Source organism: Cololabis saira, chromosome 4, assembly GCF_033807715.1.
Source record: "Cololabis saira isolate AMF1-May2022 chromosome 4, fColSai1.1, whole genome shotgun sequence".
Taxonomy (NCBI): Eukaryota; Metazoa; Chordata; class Actinopteri; order Beloniformes; family Belonidae; genus Cololabis; species Cololabis saira.
Genome location: NC_084590.1, coordinates 41,252,013 through 41,273,938, shown reverse-complemented (window position 1 = coordinate 41,273,938; position 21,926 = coordinate 41,252,013). Strand labels below are relative to the sequence as shown.

Below are 21,926 nucleotides of genomic sequence, written 5' to 3'. Positions count from 1 at the left end.
ATCTACCTTCCAACCTCGCCGCGCCCCCCCTGCAATAGCAGTTGCAGGGACCACTGCCCTAGATCATACCGAAGCAGCTAGCACACTTAGCCAATATCGCTGTGGTTGCTAGAACAAAGCTGTCTTTATTCACACCGAACACCGCCTATGGCATATTCTTGACACATGGAGCGCAACAGGGTTGCGACGATTAGTTGACGTTGTCAACAAAAGTCGATAATAAAAATAGTCACCAACAAATTTAATTGTCAACTTTTGTCGGGAAGAAAAAACATTCCACAGAGTGAGGCATCTTCTTCCTTCTTATCTCTGCTGAGAGTTTTACTTGCGCAATAGAGTACAGCTATTTTTGTGTCTGTCTATCTTGTCTTTTATTATAAGTTAGCACATAATTTAAACAACTTCATGCAAAATATAAAAGCGTCAAAGAGCCATTTATACTAATTATGAGATTCATAATCCGATTAGTCAACTAATCATTTCAATAGACTTAATAGAATAGTCGTTAGTTGCAGCCTTAGAGTGCAATATTGAAAATGTGTAGGGTACTAACTACTGTAATACCATAATCCTGTTGTAGAGCTATGCAGAGACATATGCTGTGTGTTTTTTTCTTTTTCATGTTCCGTATAAGTGCATTCATCCATCCATCATCTATCAACGATACCCACTTAAACCTATTAAGGATCAGCTGTCCTCAAGGTGTCACCTCCATCTCAGGGTCACATACAGACGCACAACCACGCACACTTGTACGGGCAGTATAGAATAATCATTCAAACAGTGATCCATGTTTCTGGAGTGTGAGAGGAAGCCAGATTACCTGAAAGGACCCAGCCAGGTTTGTTGTACCTTTTATTAACATCGCACGATGTGGATCTCAACACAACGGGACTTGTGACACACTAAACGCAACAAAAAAGTACATTTAAAAGATGAAAGCCTTAATGACGACTGCTGTTATCGCTGTTTCTGAACTTCAGAGTCGACGAGGGTTCAGATGAATATCTATGGCTCGTCACTGTAGAATCAAAGCTCCACTCGTTTCATCTTTGCTGTAAAAAAAACAACAATATATCCACAGAGGGGCCTACAATTTCCTTTTTTTTCCCAAAAAGGTTGTCAGTCTTTCACTTTCCCCACAGCACACTACTATAATGGATCCATCAAGTCCCGTCGTAATCAGCCTGCTGAGTCTGAAACTTCTGACAGCAGAGTGCCTTTTAAGAGTTTTTCAAGCCGAAGGCTCACAACAGGCGTTTCACGGCAGGAAGGGGTTAATGGAAATTCTTAATGCAAATAAGAGAAAAAAGGAGCCCAAAACCGTCATTAAGTCATTGTCTGAATCCTGAAATAGCAAGAAATAAAAGTACTTTAATGAAATCAAAGAAACCCAGAACAATGAAGTTCTCAACATAAAATGTCACATTCATAAAACAGCATTTCTACGATGCTTTTTTCACTTCGCGCTGCTGTGCAACTCAATTTAAAAGGATCAAAAGGCTGCCAGATGTTGTTTGATCCACTTCTCCCTTCCTCTCGACGGTAGCTGCTGAATATGCAGTCAATACATATTTATCGCCGTGAACTTTTCCCCACATCAAAAAGGTGAAGTTTTGACTACTCGAACCGTCGCGCTGAGAGAGCTGAGATCAAAATGCCGCCTGAAATTAGGCGGTGGTAACATTTGTTCCAACGAAGAAGGTTTCCGCCCCCCCTCCTGGATAGTTGTCTGTTTGACTCTGAGAGCAACAAGAGTCTCAGCTCTCCGGCGTTTTCAACGATGACGAAAGCGTGACGCGGGAAAAAAAAAAAACCCAAAACATCCTCCAACGTGTATATTTGAAGATAACGATCCAATGTGATCGCAACCGCAGGCTGTGAAGTGATTGCCGTGCACGTCTCGTTGGAGTGCTACGCTCCGATGGAAAAGCTCGGCTCTTTGAAAATCGCGGATTTGGCTCCGACTTGTACCACCCGCCTGAACATTGTTGTCAGCCAGCTCTGCCTGAAATGCTGTCATTCTGTCAGGACCCCTCGGTGGAGCACAACAATACGGCGAGAGGTCTTTAGAAGCAGCTTTCAATGCAAAGATCAAGGGTATTTCAACGAATGGGGCCGTTTTGCTGTTGCAGAGTCATCACAGTTACTTGAAATGGCACGCAGTCCAGAGGACAAAGGAACGGATCGAGGATTCGGACAAAAGGGGGCCGAGACATAGATCTAGTCTCCAAACTCCCCAGACTGCCACTTGCTTGATAATTTGCTGTAATGCTTCGGCACCAAACATGCAGGAAACTTCCTGAGGTGATGAGGCGGGAAAGGGACCTGAACTTTAGGAGGGGGGTTTTAAATCCTGGGCCTCGCCGTGCATACCACATACGCATTAAGCTTAATAAAGATAAAGTCTTAAGGTAAAAAAAAAAAAAAAAACCCTGTAAAAGGCTAAAAAAGGAGCTGCAGCGAGCGGTAATTACAGCTGTGTCCTCACCAAGGGCCTGGTGGCTCTGCAGATCCTGATTATCTCCGTGTCATTTACGAAGGCTGCTCATCACGGGGACATGTGAGGACATCGTGGGGCTTTGGGGCGGAAACTCGGCCAGCCGAGGCACAACTTAAGACACTCGCTCCTGATTTGTGATTTAAATTAGGAGCTCAGATTATCCCTTAATTTCCTTTGGATCATCTGAAACCTGCTATTTAATTAAAAGCGTTGATAAGCGAAAGTGAAAAACCCAGTCGATCCTAGACGATGAGCCCCCACATAAATTATAATCATAAATACTGGATGATGAAATGCTCCCTGAATTTTGCCCTGCTGATGTATGCTCTTCATGTTGTGCCTGTTTGTGTAGCAGTTATGCGTCAGGGATTATTGTTTATTTGTGAAACCTTTACCCATGATGCCATCAACCTGCTACAGCATGTTTCTCCTTTGCTGCCTCTGAAGTTTCCAGATGTGGGGTTACTGAGGTTCTTTTCGGGTAAAAGCAACCACTGAGGGGAACTTCATTAACTTCTGCTATTTGTTCAATGCAGCTTTATTTTCTTTAGCTTCTTTTATTAGCCGTCGGTGAAGAGTCAGATGTCGTCCGGGTCCTCCGCTGGGAGGATGGACGTTGAATCACCACCCAGATGTCCAGCAATCCAACTTCACGGTTTAAAGTCTCATAAAGTTGATTAAAGTCTGAGCAAATGAAACTTCTGAGATTTGCGTGCAAACATGATTTGTGCGTCGGCGGAAATGGGGCAATGTTGCACGGCGTCATTGAGTTGGACCGTTTGGAGAGTTTTTCATTGATTTTTATCTTTTATCGCTCTGAAATCAGGCCTCTGTGATGAAGTGGTGCTTTTTTTCCTGTTAATACAAGCCACAAAGGGCCGTCTGGCTGATGTAATGAATAGACCCAAGGACTTCCCTGGATGCCAGGACTTACAGAACTTCGCCTGCCAAGTCCAACTGAAGAAGAATAATGAGAACGAGGAACCAGATTAATTCTGCAAAGTGCAATGTTGAAAAATGGCTCGGCGGATGATGAAGGAGCAACACGGCAGCTAATCAGATTCCTGCTCCGATAATTTAGGAGCTAAATCAGCGGCCTTGTGTTGGGGATATTATGCATCTGTTCCTGGAGTAACACGTTGTGGATTGTTATGACGAGGCGCCGCCGGACCGCGGAGGTTTGAAGACTACGCACCTGTTGGACGGAGCAAAAGTTGAAGGACAGTTGGAGGACTCGTGTTGCGTGGCGCCATGGTGATTTAGGAATAACATCGCCGCCAACACTCGCCTGGTTTTCACCTGGTATTGAAACACGCCTCATCCAGAGACGGCGGTGAGTAATGATCGCCCTGCTGCCAGTTCCATGCCAACGCCATCACCCTGTCGCTCACCATGAAGGTGTAAGCACAGCGGTGCTGCGGCACAGGTGCGAATCAGAGCCCACCCACCGCCTGGATCGCCGTGGCCTACCAGCGTCAGCCGTCTCCTCTGTGCTGAAAGAGATTTACGCCAGCTCCATTTTGGCTTTCAGCTGCGCAATTTACACGCAGTTGATGGAGCTGACAGGAAACCAGACGCAGGAATCACAGAGGGGAGCCGCTCCAGATAAAACACCCTGAGACGACTCTGATCCAACATCAGCACGGAGATTATGTACGATGTACGAGGAGAGATTCATTTCAGAGGTCGGAAACCTCATTTTAATTCCACAAGGGTAACAGCAGAAAGGACGATGCGAGGCGAGACGTCGCTACAGTTCTTTGGGGTGGAAGCCGACCGAAGAGCCAGTAAACGGTGACAATGGGATGGAAACTGCAGGTGTTCCACCTGGGGATGAAACCAGGCTCTGCTTGTTAAAACAATGAATTTGTGTAAAGTAATCCCTCGTTTTTCAGGGGTTACGTTCCAAAAAGACCCCGTGATAGGTGAAATCCGTGAAGTAGTAACCTTTATTTTTTTTAGTTATTATACAAGGCTTCAAATTGTGGAGATCAGCACCGCCCCACCGTGACCCGAGTAATTGGATTTGAACGGGAGATACAATAAGTACAGTACAATGTTTCACTGCTCTTCTGACTGCTGCTGCATCCTGACTCCACTCTGTAGCTTCTTTTTCTTCTAAAGCCCGCGGTGCAGGTGTGTTTTTTTGAGACGAACATAGTTATGGGTAGTTGCTCTTTTCTCTTCTGGACAAAAAACATTCTTATAAACCGACACCATCGATTATATCTGAGAACTGTAATGAACGATTCATCAAAGGGTCCCGTTCTTGAGCTGCTCGCTGAAGTTCATTGGCCATTCTCAGAATTGTTGCTAAGCGACCAACGTTATTGACACACAGGAAGTGAAGAAGCAGGGAGACTGTTTAGCCAATCAGAATGCAGAACACAACGCACAATGCAAATTCGTGAAGCAGTGAAACCGTGAAAGGTGAACCGCATTACAGCGAGGGATTACTGTACATCGATAGTGGATGAGCCGCCGAGGGAATCTGCAACCTGAGAACTCTCAGTCCAGCACAACAAAACTGCTAATTTACTGTCTCATTCCTATCAAAAACCAAACCTTCAACAAACAGCTGAGCAGAGTAGATGTCATCATGAAGGATGAGCATTCAAATGTGGAGTCAGGAACTAGAATTCTCATTTAAATCGTGGTTTTGTAGATTAAAAGTACGTGTAGCTTGTGTTATTTCTGCGATGACATGACTGACTTTACTGGAACTACGAACCTAAGCATATTCAGTTTTAACATTTCCAAGAAACAAGCACGAAGTGGTTGTACTGGAGGAAGCTGCAGCACAGACTTTGGGACACGTTGCGACCAGCTCATTCAAACACGCCGGATGTGACTTCACCGGGAGGCTCAGCTGGAACATGTGGTGTCCAGGCAACCGCTCAGACCTCAGCATCACTGCCGAGGTCGCAGGCAGCCGCCTTTGCATTGAGGGGGAGCTGCTTGTCCGCTGCAGATTAAGGTTCTGAAGAGAAATTATTTCAGTAGATCGTCCTTAATAACCCTTTTTGTTTTCATATTCAATCGACTGCACAAAGTTGACATCTAAAGATGCCAAAAATGACATATTATTTGGCCGTTTCTGAGGGTATTTTATTAACCGTGACACTGGTTATAATTGCCCTGGCAGCATTTCGAGATGCTGCAGAGCTTTGGTACGGGAGTACGAGAACATTTGGAGGTTTGGTCAGAGGTTTTTGGCAGTGTGCATTTTCTATTATTATAACGCTACATGTAATATATCATATTATACATTCATAGTAAAGTATATAAAGGCAGCCAAGCAAATATATCAGTAAAGATAAATGTGCGTCTGAAGAATACAAAAAAACAGCCCACACACATACCTCTATAGTAGCTATTACCACGTCCATTTTTTTATCTTAAACAAACCAGAATCAAACGTATCATGTGAAACTGTGAATTACAACAGCTCCATCATATTGACTGTATGAAAAGAACTGGACAGCAGCCCCCCATGTGACTTAACCCTAAGGTTTTCTCATCGTTCAGGCCTCATCCCCAGGATCTGAACCACCCGGCCCCAATTCATCCAAAAAATTAGCAAACAAAGCAGCCCAGAAACTTGACCTAAATCACCACAAGCTTTTGACTGGATTTTAACATGCTGATGAAGTATTTTATAGTTCAGCTGTTTGACAAACCGAAGAAAAATTATACAAATAGATGTTTATAGGGATACTAAAGTTTAAAACCTGGATGTCACCTAGGGCTGGGCGATATGGACCAAAAGTCATATCTCTATATTTTCTAGCTAAATGGCGATACTCGATATATATCGATATTTTTTCTGTGCCATAATTGGGGTTTCCCCCAAAGCATTATAGCATAGCATCTCTGTTAGCTTCATTTTTTTCTGAGGCAAACCCTTAAAAAAACAGTCAGTTTTAATACAAAGCCTCGTGCCAAATGTCACACAGGTTCCTTTATTAACAGAGGTCTGCACAATATCAAAATGTATAAAACAAATGAAATAAAAATAAACTACCTGCATATATAGAATGAAAATGCTTCTTGAATAAAATAAAACAAATATCCCTTTCCTGCATAACAATTAAATTAAAATACACTGTGCAATTAATACAATGTAGACAGTAACAGGCAGACTTTTCCACTGAGGTTGACAGTTGTGCAAATAACAAAACATTTGTGCAAATCTCAAATAAAACATTCAAGTCAATTTGTCACAAAATAAGCTATATCAAAATCATTAAAAAAAAAAACTTTTTTTTTTTTTTTTTTTTTTAAATCGATATAAACGATATTGTCTCGTACCATATCGTGTTTGAAAATATATCGATATATATTAAAATCTCGATATATCGCCCAGCCCTAATGTCACCCTAAGAAATGTCCAAACCTGGTGATTGCATGTGCTGCTGGTCTTCCCCAGAGAATGAGACATTTGTATGTCAGTATTCAGCCAAACTCTATTTTAAACACATTGGACCAACAAGTCGCTTCAGAAAGCTGTCGAGTGTCAGGAATACCGTAAATGTGAGTAAACAACCCACCGAACAAACATTTCACAGCAGTCACCAAGTCCTGCCGATGCAGACTGAAATCCTTCTCCTAGAAAACGGAGAGGCAGCAAAGCCTGGCCACATGGGTGCTTTATTTACCTTACAGCTGTATGATTTTAATCCCAGATCTTCTGAATTGGTTACTTCACTTCCGAAATGCATTTCGACCTGAAGTTTATTCAGGAGCGCAGCGAAGCGGCAGGTATTTTAGACGGGAATCGAAAAGCCCGGACGGAGAGTTACAGGTACAAAGAAAGAAGAGTGAGATCTTACCTGGATGTCGTCAGATGTCAAGTGTCCTTTCATGTCGCTGTTCTTCTTTTTGGGTGGAGGGGGGGCCGGCTTGTGGGCGGGTGGGAGGTCAGTCCTGTTAAAAGAGTGAAAAGACAACATGACACTCAGCACGGTAAGGGATCGCGACTCTTTACGTCCCTCACCTTCTACAGCACTCTATAATGAGAAGTCCTGCCTGCACTTGCCTTTTCCACTCTTTCCTTGGGTTTTGATAGATCTCGTGTTGGTGGCTTTGTTGCAGCGGCAGCCATCCCTGCCCTTTCAAAGGCTCTCGCTGGAGAGACACTGTGCTAATGAGAGCGGGCTGTAATTGGACACTGAGGTGAGGAGATGGGAATGGAAGGGGTTATAGGGGGGCAGGGAGAAGGGCATGTGTGAGTCAGGTCCTCAGGGTGGACTGAGCCTCATCCAGCGAGCCGCGTGGACAAACACCCCGCCCCGCTAGCGCCGCGACCGTTTGTTCGACATGTCGTCCCCCCGGCTGTGATTCAGAGCGCTCAGCTGGCACCTTCTGCTCTCCACATTTTCCCAGAATCCCTGATGCTAACATCCCTAATCCCACGGCGCCCACCCCACCCCTTTGATGACACACCTGGGGGAAGAACAAGCGCCTCATCAACCCAACACCTGCGCTCACTTATAAGCTTTCATTTCTGACCATTTCCAACTACAGCCTCAATTCCAACTAAATTGAAATTCTGCCTGAAAATACAAATCAAAAAAACACAATGCAATGATTTGCACATCTCATAAACCCATACGTCATTCACAAGACATTACACACACATATCAAATGTAAGTGAAAGTGGGGCATTTAGCATTTGCATAGATAATATTAGCTCATGATGGCAAAAAGTTGAGGCGTGAGCAAGAAAAGGTTGCTGAAATAATCGACACTGACAAGAAATACCTGGAGGAACATCTTCAACCTAATTAGTTTAATTGGCAACAGGTCGGTGACATGATTGGTTGTAATAAAAGCATCTTAGGGAGGCAGAGTCGCTCAGAAGTAAAGTTGGGCACAGGTTCACCAACATGCGGAAAAACTGCCTGCAAATTGTTTCACAGTTTCAGAATAATGAAAACTTTTGATGCGTCTTCATCTGTATCAAAAGATTCCAGATATGTGGAGGAATCTCTGTGCGCTTGGGACGACGCCGGCTGCCTGTGAACCTCATGCCGTCGGGTAGCACAGCGGTAAGAACCAGCATGGTTCGGTAATGGAAATCGCTGCATGGGGGATAGGAACAGCTTGAGATGTCACTGCCCGAGAGCACGGCTCACCAGGTTACCCACCAATGCAGGTTAAAAGCTCTGATGTGCAAAGAAAGGAGGCACATGTGAACGTGATCCAGAAACGCCGCCGTCTTCTCTGGGCCAAAACTCATTAAAGGTCCAGGACGTCTACGCTTCCTTATTTTAGACTAAAGACGACTGCGGTGAAGCTTTTCCTTACAGTATCAGAAATCCCACAACTTTGTCTGCTTGTCTCTTTTTTAAGCATCTTCAAGGCAAGGCAAGTTTATTTGTGTAGCACAATTCAACACAAGGTAATTCAAAGTGCTTTACATCAACATTAAAAGCGGCAAGACACAATTAAACAGTAAATAACAAATAAAATGTTAAGAAAAGAGGTAAAATAATAAAAAGCACAAGTTGTTAAAAAGTAAGGGCAGTAGAGTACAGCAGGTACATCTCATTCTTAAAATGGTAAGAATTACATTTCTATACGATCAAGACGTACAAAGACCGGGTCAAATACAGTATTACAAAAGTAATCTGTAACAATTTGTACGGTGAATTAAACCAATTTGACAATTCTATGCAACAATGCCTGTTTCCAGGTCTTATTTCACACAACTGACGAGAATTACGTTTCTATACGGTCAAAACGTACAAAGACCGGGTCAAATACAGTATTACAAAAGTAATCTGTGCCGATTCGTGCGGTGAATTAAACCAATTTGACAAATTCAGTGCATGTAAAAGCTACAATTAAAATACGGTTCATTTTTTTTGTTTTTCCTTATTGCTTTTGTTTTTCCTTATTGCTGACTTAACTGTGTGCATCCATCGTGGCCTTCAAAAAAAGAAAAGTACCCACTTTTGTAGAGTGTTGTGTGATAGATGAAGGCTCTAAAATGGACTGAGGAAAATTGGATAACTGTCCTGTGTTTAAACAGATCAGCATTTTCAATTCTTAAAAAGGAAACTGTGGACACGACATCCTCTGGATAAAACAGGGGGAGGTACCATCCGGATCGTAATCCTGGTATGAGGATGCATTACTGCGTATGGGCAGCTTGCAGATCTCAAGAAGAGACATATTGAAAGGTGGATACCGTTTTTACAGCATAAAATGCATCCATTCAGACCAGGTGTTTTTCAGGGAAGGGCTTGCATATTTCAGCAAGACGATGCCAAACTTAGCAGAAGAATCTGGGTGCTTCTTGTTTTTGCAACCGGGGTTGTATGTTCTCCACAGTCACCGAGGTTGTAATAAATTGTTTCCATCTTATTTGGATAATTATTTAAGACAGCGAAGTGAGAAAGAAATGTCCCCCTTTGTCAAACATGCTGCCAGTCAGATGTCATCTGTCGGGCTCTGAAATGACAGCAGGAGTGTTCAGAGATAATGAAGTGCCGGCACCGAGCTGTGTACCGACACGCATTTCCTCCAGCTTCCTCCGTTTCCCATTCGCACTGGTTCACGTCCTTATTAAATAACATGACCTTTCTGCAAGGCCATGCTGGCGTTTTAATGTGCAGAAAATTTGTGCATGAGTGCACCTCTTAACTCTTTCTTTCACACTCATTATTTCCGGTCCGTATCACCTTGTCTCCAGACAGGGCCGCCGAGCCGCTGCCAGATTCATGCGGCACCTCGCTCATCCCGCCCGCAGCACAGAGGCCCGGCGAATAACGCGGGAGAGGCGGCGTGCCGCACATAAACCCTTCCGCAACGCAGCGCTCCCCATTTTCTCTCAGGTGGATAATTATGAGGCTTGCACAAGTGAGCTCATTAGAAAGTACTTTAATCCACAGCTCATGACTGACTGGATTCTGATACAGGTGAGAATTAAAGAAAAGAAAATCTGTGACAGTTGACAGATTAATTGCTGTCATTCTCTCTGAATCTGCTCCGTGCACACAATAAGACTAGAACTAAGATGTGCTGAAACATGACTCATGAAATGTGCCCCGTCATCGTAGCATCACCCAACGTGACACAACATTTACTGTGTTTTCAAGCAAATGGGTGCAGCGTCATCAACCTCATGCAGGACGACTTAGATGGAGTGTTCCATTCAGATGTTTGACATTTGATCCCATGCAACCTCTGATGATTGCACTTTATTGCAAGTGGGCCCATTTTCAGACCGGGCAGTGTTACAGGCCCATACGCCGAGTGGTTTTTATAAAATCTGACTAAAACATGAATCTGGGGAAACTTATTAATGTGGCTCTCTGCAGTGGCCAAATCTCAAAGCCATTTAATCTGAAATTCAATGCAAAATTTAAGTACCTCAAAATAATATGATAAATAGTGTTGTTGTGTTGAGAGGTGTCCCTTGTTTCTTCATATTTTTTTGGTTTGGTGTCTGTTAAAGCCCTTAAACCTAATTGCTTCCTGGGCGCCACAATAAAAGGCAGCCCACTGCTACTAGTCTAACTAGTGATGGGTTAAAAGCAGAGGACACATTTCAGTGTGTGTCCATGTATACTGACGAGTAAAGTGGTTATTGGAGGTCATTTTGATTAATCTAAAGATGTATACATATGAAGCCATGAGAGCGGAAATGACATTTGTATGTAAATGCAACATGTTAAAATCAATAAAGACATTGTTGGAAAAAATCTGACTAAAACTTGAAAAAATTCCCGAATCCCTAACATTTCACAGCAAGTTACACGCGAGCAGCAGCCTCGGGAGACCGTTGCCGTTGTTTGACGAGGCCGGTGGTCAAGCGAGCAGATGCCCAGGCGAACACGCTGTTTGTGACGCGTATAAAAAGACGGAACCATGTTGGTGCCACATCAGAACCCTTGTTATGTAGACTTATTACTGGCACAAAATGAGCGAATCGCATGGAACAATTTCAATCCATGTCCTTGCGGTTCCCTCTGCGTCCAGCGGAAGCAGGTCCAGCATTTCGGCGACCGGAAAACATCAAAACAAGGCGCTTTTTTACAGTTAACATTGGAAAATTGTGAGATTCCTGCAATTTTTTAAAAACTTTTTTTTTCCTCTCCCCGTTCTGAGACTTAGTGAACACAATGAAAGAAGCTGTGATCGTTTCAAGCTCGCTGCTAAAGACGTGAAATTAGCATAACTTCTCACCACTGCAAGTGGTGGGGCCATGTAATGTGGTAAAATGTGTGTGCCGACTTTTGAAAGCAACAAGCTTCTCTGTTCGCTTCATTATCGGGATAACAAGTTCTGCCTCAGGCAGTGGAGGCACAGGATTTTATGCATCGCATTCAGAGCAGAGAAGAAAAAAAATCTAGTCCCGGTTTTCGTTTTTCAGCCAATTTCATCCTGAACAACCCACATATTTACCTAAACCACCGAGTACTTTTGGTGCATAACCCTGAGCAACGTTGCTTTTTATTTTTTTTATTTTTCCTACTTCTTTTCCCAGATTTAACCGGCAATAAAGATAGAGGGACTCCCTTTAAGGAAATGCCTCCAACGAAACAAAATACTATTCTGGTTTAAAACCTGTTCTGACCCGTGTTAACGCTTCCCACCTTCAGTAGGGAACCCAGCAAACATATCCGGGAACTACCCCCCCCCCCCCCCCCCCCCCCCCCCCCGTGGGGCGGATTTACCGTGGGTAAATGTGGGGAGTGCAAACCCACACTTGGTCCACTGAACACCAACACGGCCACACGCTCGTCAGTCCAAACAGCGGCTCTGCCCTTTTGGGACTCTTTGTGAGGTTTCTGTGGTCAACAGGGACCAGCGCTTTCTCGTGTGGCGCGGCGTAGTGGAGGGAGCACCAGGAAGAGGGACTCAAAACAGGCCGGACTGACTGATCGGACGTGCTGGTTCTGTGGAGCTGGAATCTTCGGCGACGGCTGCAGAGACGGACATCGGACAGACTGCTGGCCGTCTCTGATGAGGTCAGCCACCCTCTGCACGCCGCCATCACATCAAAGAGGAGCTCGGCCAGCAGCAGATGCTCGACTGAAAATCCTTCCCGCTCTCCTTTTTCTTATTTAAATAACTGGTTTCTCTGTTGTTCTATTGCTGTTTAGTCCACAAAAAAAACAACTATTTATCCATCCATTGGTTCCTCGATGTCCCAGTGGGGCAGAGCCACAAACAACCCACATACAGTGCAGGTGTGGGTGACCCCCCCCAAGGCCCTCCACCCACCCACTCGGTCTGGATCTTCTTCCAGATGTGTCCGCTCTGATTAACAAGCCAAAAAGCAGTTTCGTGCCCCCGTCAGGTATCCCAATGGAGTAATTCGGGCTGTTCCTCGGGATCAACTGTGTCAAGTCCAGGCTTGCCAACCAGACAAGTCACGCTCAACTTCACTTTCCAAAACTGTCTCTTGTGAGATGGGTCTGGTACCTCTTTCAGCACCAAACCAATCGTGAAGTGGGGCGATTGGTCGAGGACAGGATTCATGTGATGGATCATCATTCAAAAGCCACCTGAGGACTGAAAATAACTCGGCGGGTTGACCATCATTCACCAGCGTTCCTACTCCACTCTTCTGCTGGTTGTTCTTGCTACACGCACTACGCTACGCTACGCTATGCTACGCTAAGCTAAAGCACTGTTGTCACTTTATCCTATCCTGTGTTGTTGTGTGTTGTTGTCACTTTATCCTATCCTGTGTTGTTGAGTGTATGGTTTTAGATTGTATGAGGAGGCACTCACTGTGAACCAAATTTACCCAAGGGTACAATAAAATAAATCTATATCTATCTACACTACGAACTTTGGTTGTATCCCTGTCCAGCGGCGTCCAGATGAGGGATCTTCTGCGTCTGTTGGTTCTGGTCCCTGGATACCACAATCTAGAGGACCGAGACTAAGACGAGCTAATCAGTGCCTACACGAGGTGGGGTCCTAACAGGTGGTGCCGATATAAATCATTTTAGAAGGTTAGCCTGAATAGTAGGTTTTGTGTTGTGTGTAAACATCAGTACATCGTTCATGCTTTGTTGCGAGACTGGACGGCCACAAATAAAAGCCTTTTCTCTTCACAGGAACGCTGCAAAATGGTGGGCTGAACGGCGTCGTTGAAAACTGTTGATAAATGTGATATTTTTCAAGGTTTTACCAATTCCAAGTGACCTCTGCAGAAAAGTAACCTCGCCTAAGAAATAAACCACACTGAGCAAAGGTAGTTGTGCATTTTTATAAACATGACATTTGGAGAAAGACATTATAAAAGTTATCTTTCCGGTTTTCACACGGTGTGTAAAATATTCAGCCCCACAGATCTGCGTCTGCAGTCATTTTGATTGCAGCTATTATTCTAGGCTATATTCACTTTGTGCCCTTCGCCGGCTCGCCTCTGCTCCATCGCCTCACGTGCATCACACACACTTCCTCCACACTGAGCGTGATGTCGGCAGCATCGGGGCCCCGCTGGCCCCCCGCGAGATGCAGACAAAAATGAAAGCTGACAAGCACCACGAGCCCGTGGGGAGCAGGAGGCAGCGGGCAGGGAACCATAAGCTACATTCATGTCTGCACTGCTTCCTACTCAGAGATCCACCTTGAAGACCTTGCTCCTCCTCGCTCGGTTGGCTACGAAAGGCTCAGGGCAGCTTAGGGGAAGATTTAAGAGGGATAGCGAAGAGAAAACATAACTAATCCTTAAACTGAGGAGAGTAATCTGTGAGGCAAGATTTACAGCAAAGAAAATGACTTTAACAATGCACTCACAAAAAAAAGAAGAAAAAGCCGGTTTCCTATCAGAAATGTTTCCACCAGTGAGAGGTTGTTTTTGTGCTCAGACAATAAGAGTTGAGATGTCTCTCGATATGACATCTTGAAACCCCTCTTCTTTTCCTCAAGCGTGGTGAGAGAAAGCAAAGTGTCGCATCCCCAGAAGCGTTTGGATTAAAAGAGCCAGCGCCTGACCGCCACGCCGCCTGTAGAAACCAGCGTGAAGCGTTGAGGCTGATCCTCAGCGCTCTCATTGATTTCTGTTGATCACAATCTTATTTGGCAATTTAAATGCTAATGATACTTTTAATTGCAAGATGGGATAAATGTGATTTGATCTTCGGGAGGCAATTACTTTCATGCTTTGTCTAGCACCGATCTTTCTCAAAAGCCGGACAACAATTACTCTCCAGAGCTCAGCTTTCTTTTGTCCCACATGAAAGAAGAAAGAAGAATAAACAAGAATGAAACAAAGTGCCTCGTTTTTGTTCTTTGACAAGTTTATCAAAAACTACTTCTTTTGCTGGAGGAAAGTTTGGCCTCTGAGAACATTTAACTTTACAATTATACACACTCGATCAACCTTAGGCATTGTTACTAGCACACACACACACACACACACACACATACACACGCACACACACAGACAGACAGACACACACACACACACTCACACACACACACACACACACACACACACACAGCTATACAAATACATACAGTTTAACTGCATACTTAGAACATTCTGTACAGAAAACCAAGCACCATTTGACTCATTGACAACATCAGTAAAATAATTCACAACCAGTACTGTAACGGTCCATGACGTAAGACTCTGATGCCCCTTTTCTACCAAAATGGTTCCAGTGCTGGTTCAGAGCCAGAGCTGGACTCAGAACCAGATCTCTTTTCTCTACAGCCGTCTGGGCGGAAAGCACCGCTTCAGAGCCGGGAAAAAACTGGTGCTGGGTCGGGCTGGCAAGATCTGCCGGGCCAGATGCCAGAGCTTGTTTTACGTGTGTGTGGGGGGGGGGGGGGGGGGGGGCAATCGACACATGGTGACCGCCACTGTTAAGTCATGTCTGCCTGCCGGTAGAGTAGGCACGTATGAACGGGAATGAAAGAGCGGACACACAGAACCAGCAGTCGTCCGTGGAGGAGACCAAGAAAAACTGTTTATTCTTCTCGTTAACAAACATTGTTGGGTATTTCAATATATTCCAGTATTCTTAAAGGAGCCGTCTGTAAGAAATGTCCAAAACTGGTACTGCAGTCACTTTCAAAATATTGTTGAGCGGCGTGTACCCTCCCCCTCCTCCCCCCGACCAGAGGTTGCCAGGTAGGCTGCAGAATGCAGCAGGAACGTAGGCTGCCATGGCTGCGATAATTAGAGCCGAGCTGGCAACCCGGATGCCGAAACAATACTGACTTGGTGATTGGGAGATAGGTGGAGGGTGGAGCTTCAGAAACAATACTGACTTGGTGATTGGGAGATAGGTGGAGGGTGGAGCTTCAGGCCAAAACAAAAAATGACAACATAAACATCAGTTGAGGGCTGCAACTCCTTTTTTTAAACTGGAATATCCTGGCTTGAGTGCTGTTGTCAGTGACATAAGTATTTGAAATGAACATGATTTTTAAATGTCTGTTGACATATCGGGGTCATTTTATGATTCGTTTTATTATTGCTCTTACATACAGCTCCTTTAAATACCAGCTTGGTCACAAAGGCCAACAGCCTCCATCAACACATCCTGCCAATCATATAACACCGCTATTGAGGGAAAACCAGATGAGAACTGTGATTCGTTCACTCAAATTCAAAGTGCACGAATTTCAACCATGTTGGAGGAGGTGGAAGGATGGTAACGACGTGGCCTACAATGTTCCCAAGCTTAACCAGCTTTGGACTGGCTGTCACCCCCCCCACCCCTTGACCACCTCAGTGTCTGTATTTATAGTCATCCCTGTAGTGCACCAGTTAGCCATTGTGTCTGTACCTCTCCTTTCTCTGTTATTCATTCTCTCTGTCTGTTTTCTCTTTTCCTGCTCTGCCCAGCTGGTCTTCATCAGGAGGATCCCCCCTTTATGATCCAGGTCCTGGTCCAGGTTTCTTCCCTCCTAAAGGGGAGTTTTTCCTTGCAACTGTTTGGCTTACCGTTTTTCTCCCACTAGGGGAGTTTTTACCTGCCGTCGTTTATGTTATGTTTACGGTAGGGATGGGCGGTATGGACTAAAAAAATGTATCACGATAATTTCTGGCATTTATCCCGATAACGATAAAAATGACGATAAAAAAAAATACCAATTCAACTCCACCTTTAACTATAAATCTATCTCGCTCTCAGATCCGCCATGTTTGTTACACAAAAACCTCATCAACGGGAATTTATCCTTCTTTCTTTCTTTCTGGCTCATTTCCTTCCTTCCCTTCTTCTTTTTTCAGGCTCATTTCCTTCCTTCCCTTCTTCTTTTTTCAGGCTCATTTCCTTCCTTCCTTTCTTCTTTTTTCAGGCTCATTTCCTTCCTTCCCTTCTTCTTTTTTCAGGCTCATTTCCTTCCTTCCCTTCTTCTTTTTTCAGGCTCATTTCCTTCCTTCCCTTCTTCTTTTTTCAGGCTCATTTCCTTCCTTCCCTTCTTCTTTTTTCAGGCTCATTTCCTTCCTTCCCTTCTTCTTTTTTCAGGCTCATTTCCTTCCTTCCCTTCTTCTTTTTTCAGGCTCATTTCCTTCCTTCCCTTCTTCTTTTTTCAGGCTCATTTCCTTCCTTCCCTTCTTCTTTTTTCAGGCTCATTTCCTTCCTTCCTTCCTTCCTTCCTTCCTTCCTTCCTTCCTTCCTTCCTTCCTTCCTTCCTTCCTTCCTTCCTTCCTTCCTTCCTTCCTTCCTTCCTTCCTTCCTTCCTTCCTTCCTTCCTTCCTTCCTTCCTTCCTTCCTTCCTTCCTTCCTTCCTTCCTTCCTTCCTTCCTTCCTTCCTTCCTTCCTTCCTTCCTTCCTTCCTTCCTTCCTTCCTTCCTTCCTTCCTTCCTTCCTTCCTTCCTTCCTTCCTTCCTTCCTTCCTTCCTTCCTTCCTTCCTTCAGCTTTACACAAAAACGTCATCAATCGTTTTTACCACAAGATGACAAATTCTTATCGTGAGGAATTTTTTTGAAGGTATATCGTGAACGGTAAAATATCACCCATTCCTAGTTTACGGTATGTAATAATTGCTCGGGGCTCATGTTCTGGGTCTCTGGAAAGATCCTAGAGGCAACTTCTGTTGTAATAGACGCTATATAAATAAAATTGAATTGAATCCAGCACCAGCCCAGAACCAGCACTTGGTTCAAATTGGTTGAAAAGGTGTAAGAGAGGGACAAAAGAGACAAACCAACTTTGGTTACAGCTTAAAGCGAGGAGGTTGTCCAACAGGAAATGACCACCAATGACATCAGAAAGGTCTCAACAAAGCAATGATGAAGAGCACTGGTGACCAGTTTACACACCAAGAAGATACACAAGAACAGATCATGCCTCTGCAGCTCTGTCAAGCCCGAGTCGTCTCCTGAATCTGATTTGTGATGTCGTGCGTTTCACAGTGACAGAAAAGTCTGCATTCACAGTTTAACACCCACTTTCCATTCTGCATGTGATTTTTCTCTGATATTGCTGTAAACAAGGACACCGAGTTGGCGTCAGAGTGATTTATTTCGGCAACTGTGCGAACACCAGCTGCACGCCGGCAACGGAGGGGAATTCATTTCTGCGCGGCGCCACAATTGGCGGCGCTCTCCAGCATTTTGGGGGTCATACATCACACGGGGGGAAAACGCAGAGCGATGAACACATTATTCGGCGAACATCGCCTTTGACAATCCCCATCTATTCTGATAATCAGTCGACTATTGTGCCAGTGGAGCCTCTAAACGGGGCCGGTGATTTATGAGGATTGACCAATTTTGAGTCGTATCATGTGTTTCTCTGCGAGGGGCAAACACAGGCGTGACTGGCGGTGCAGTCAGGCATGTTATCAAATGCCCAAGCTTGATTAACAGCTCATCAACATGCAGAATTAAACAGTCTGGCTAAACGCTCCCCCTTTACGCCGTCATTAAACACTCAGATGTATAAATCCTCGCTAGTCATTTTCTGCATTTAAAGTAACCTCGGCACATTCTTTTATTGCAACTTATCTGCATTCAAATGATCAGATATCCCAGTTAAATAAATAAATAATAAAAAGGAAACAGTTTCCTCATAAGACACTAAACATGTTTGATGACAGACCACAGAAAATAGACACAGAGCTGCGACTTTACAACATTTCACTACATCAAGCATGCCGAACTGGAGCACAGCGACGATACTTACAAGGACGGACGCACAGAAAGAGTCCTTCATGCACGTTTGGCAAGAATCATGCACAGAAAAGAAGGGAAAAGAGCAAGAGTTGAAGGAGAGAGGGGGGCGGGGGGGGCAATGTGGTCTGGTAACGCAGACATTGTTAGCTTGTGTAAAACAAAGCCTCGATAAGATACTTTGATTGAGAATTTGATGTTTTTTGTTTACTCTGTTCTGGTCCGAGCTCCATGGATCTGATCAAAAACTGAAGCTGGATATTTCTTCTTAATAATTCTGATGATGATGATGATGATAATTGTTCCTCATCCAGCTTCATTTTCATTTCTAACAAATTATGCATCAAATTAAGCTGTAAGAATGTCCGTTTAAAGATGCCAGAGCATCAAAATCATAATTCCTCATGTGTCCATGTCCATGTGTTTCAGCCATGCTTGCGACGAAAGTGTCTCTGTTCACAGCGGCGTGCTCAAGTACGTCACTTGCAGGCCGCCGTTACATGCAGGCAACAGGATAGAGGATCCGGGAGGACAGGGGTCAGCGGGGGACAGACTGGGGTCAGGTGCCTCTACTTTCCTTGTGGGGGACTCTGGCTTCTCTGGAGCCTGTGTCACACAACTATCAGCAACAGCAGCAACAGCAATGCTGAGGGAGTGGAGCAGGGAAACAGAGAGCAGTTACTTTGGCATCAGAGTGGGAGAGAAAGATAGATTAGCTGGGAGGGAGACAGAGACAGAAAGCAATGGGAGCCGTACGAGTCGCTGGGAGGTACGAGTGCTGATGTTTCTGCACCTCTGTGGGCTCGGCGCTGGACCGCAGACATGCGGCAGGTGGCGGGATGCCGCGCCACTGTTACGGGGCTCCTAATGTGCTTGCTGCAGTCTCATTATTATCTCGTTAATCTCATTATTATCTTCTTTTTTAACAGGGAAACAAGGAGGTTACAATCTCCACCCAATGGACATTTTGCATTTGGTTGTTCCAAAAATAAGAACGGAATTTGGGAAGAAAGCTTTTAGGTTTTCAGCACCAGATGCTTGGAATAAACTTCAATCTGAACTGCATTTACGAAACCTTATACCTGTGACTGGATTTAAAGCTCTGATGAAAACAGTGGAGTTCAGACTGTCTGTATGCAAGTGTTTTAATGAATTATGTCTTCATTAATAAATAGAAGGTTTCTGAGCGACAGGTGCAGAACAGCCAGGCTCCATGACAGTTTTTCCCCCCACTCCATAAGGCTTTTAAATAAACAGAACCCGTTACCTGTCTACACTCGGCAATGACTGTCTACAGTACTGCACCAAGCACTTTGAACTCTGTATATCCTTATGCACTTTTGAGTACGTAGCATTTTAGTTTTTAGCCTATTGTCCTTATCTTTTAGTGTTTAGAGTTTTTAGCGTTTTAATTGCTTGCTTTTTTGCCAGTGGCAATGAAATTTTGCTCCACTTGTACTTGGACTTTTGGAATGACAATAAAGTGAACCTTGAGCCTTGAATTTATATTTTGTTTTTATCTTTTAATTCTGTAACCTCCGATCTCAATGGGACTAACCTGGTTAAATAAAGGCAAAATAAAAAAATAAAGATAATCTGACTGGATAAGGGCTCATGTGCCCCCTCAGCTGGAGTCTGCACCCCTCCTCCCCTGAAACTCCACTGTCACTTCGGGGAGCGTTCCCGGCTCCTGCACACGGCGGCATCGCTCCCCGAAGATTACGAATGTGAAGTACACCCGAGAGCTTTCGCGGAAACCTTGGTAACCGCTGCGCTATCATCAACGACTACGTGTTCTGCGCCAAAGCCAATTAACGGGACGCGTCGTCAACGCCTCTCTGCGTCCTGGGTGGGGACAGGTTTCTGACTCGTGTTGCCGAAGGGATGATGGGAGGTTTGGCACACAGTTTTAACACAATCGTACGCATTTCAGCTGCTCTGCTGCATCCTGTTCCCTCAGCTGCAACCCGTTAGTTGATTTCTCCCCCAGTGTGTTTGTGTGTGTGTGTGTGTGTGTGTGTGTGTGTGTGTGTGTGTGTGTGTGTGTGTGTGTGTGTGTGCGTGTGCGCATGTGTGCAGCAGCTGGCAGCATTGGATGAAAAGTGTCTGTAAAATGAATCTAATGCGATGTTAAAAATTGCCACGGCCCCTGGTACATGGGTGAAACAAAATTAGTTTGGTCGGCTGGAGGAGGGGTTGCAGAAGTGAACGAAACTAGCCTGGCAAGGTCCATAAATCTATTTGAGAAGCAATTCTGTTGGATTAATTAATGCCGCAACAGAAATCCTTAATATAAACATTGAACTATCAGAACTTGCTGCTATGTGGGAGCCTATGGATCTGCAGCAAATCTACCTTTCTTCGTGAGGTAAGCATCCAATTCACGCAAAGCTCTCCCAAGGAGAGGCAACCGTTTGTGTTCCTGCAATCAGTCCTGATGAAAACAATAACGTTTTAATGGGAAACGACTAAGTGCAGCCTGTATTACATTCAGGAAAGCTCTTAATAGCCATAATTATTGATTTTACGTGCTCTAGGAAATTAAGATGATACTCGTATGGGTGCAGTTACAGTGCTTTCAGTAAGAGATGTAAAGGAAATGAGATTATTGGCTCCCAGAATAGATGAGAGTGAGGCAGCGGCATGTTTGCTGCATGTTGGGATCTCTGGACAACAAAAAGCGTGCTGTCCTTCTCAAAAGGGTTTTTTCTCTCTTTTCTCCTCTCTTTCTTTCTTTCTTATTGACAAGAGTGCACAGCTAATCTTGCAACCTGTCCAGCCCCTTTGCAATATAGTGTGGTACAGGCTTGGTACTCACAGGTCATTATCTGTCTCAGTGTGAGTCTTCTGCTGCCGCCGATGGACCATGAAAACAGTAACAGCCACGGCGGCGATGAGTCCAATGGCAACGACACCTCCAAGGATCCCGATAACACCACCTGGGGGACCCTGCGGCAATGGCTTTTCTGCAGACAACAGGAGAAATAACAGTGTCAAGGTAGGTGCTCCTTCAGTAATTGATGCTGCGAGGCTGAACTTGGAGGAGAGAAACAAAAAGGATGAAAAGAAACCAGAACAAAAAAAAAGCCACAAAGACACTTGATTAACATGGTCCCATGAAAGGAAACCTATTTTGGGGGGAAATTTTAGACATGAAAACTGCTTCAAAATACTTCCTCATGGAAACAGAAATGAATTTAAAGAGAGAACAAAACAAAACCATCTTTTCAAAACCATCAGACGCAATTCTTTCCAGGCTTCTGCTTTTCTGTCATTACACTCGTCCAAATACTATTTTCAGAAGCGTGTATTAGCATGAG

At 44.5% G+C, this 21,926-nt stretch overlaps 1 protein-coding gene across 7 annotated transcripts in view; it reads right to left on the bottom strand.

Annotated features, from left to right (window-relative positions):
* Nucleotides 1–21,926, bottom strand: part of nectin1b (nectin cell adhesion molecule 1b) — a 336,486-nt gene that overhangs the window by 111,711 nt on the left and 202,849 nt on the right. For 6 of the 7 annotated variants that reach the window (XM_061719802.1, XM_061719796.1, XM_061719797.1 and 3 more), the window contains 3 exons: nucleotides 21,425–21,572; nucleotides 19,186–19,252; nucleotides 7,336–7,431 (listed from right to left, as the gene is read on the bottom strand). In XM_061719802.1, coding sequence (XP_061575786.1) covers nucleotides 7,336–7,431; nucleotides 19,186–19,252; nucleotides 21,425–21,572 — 311 coding nt within the window. The remainder of the gene's footprint in view (nucleotides 1–7,335; nucleotides 7,432–19,185; nucleotides 19,253–21,424; nucleotides 21,573–21,926) is intronic. The other variant, XM_061719799.1, reaches the window with a different exon arrangement.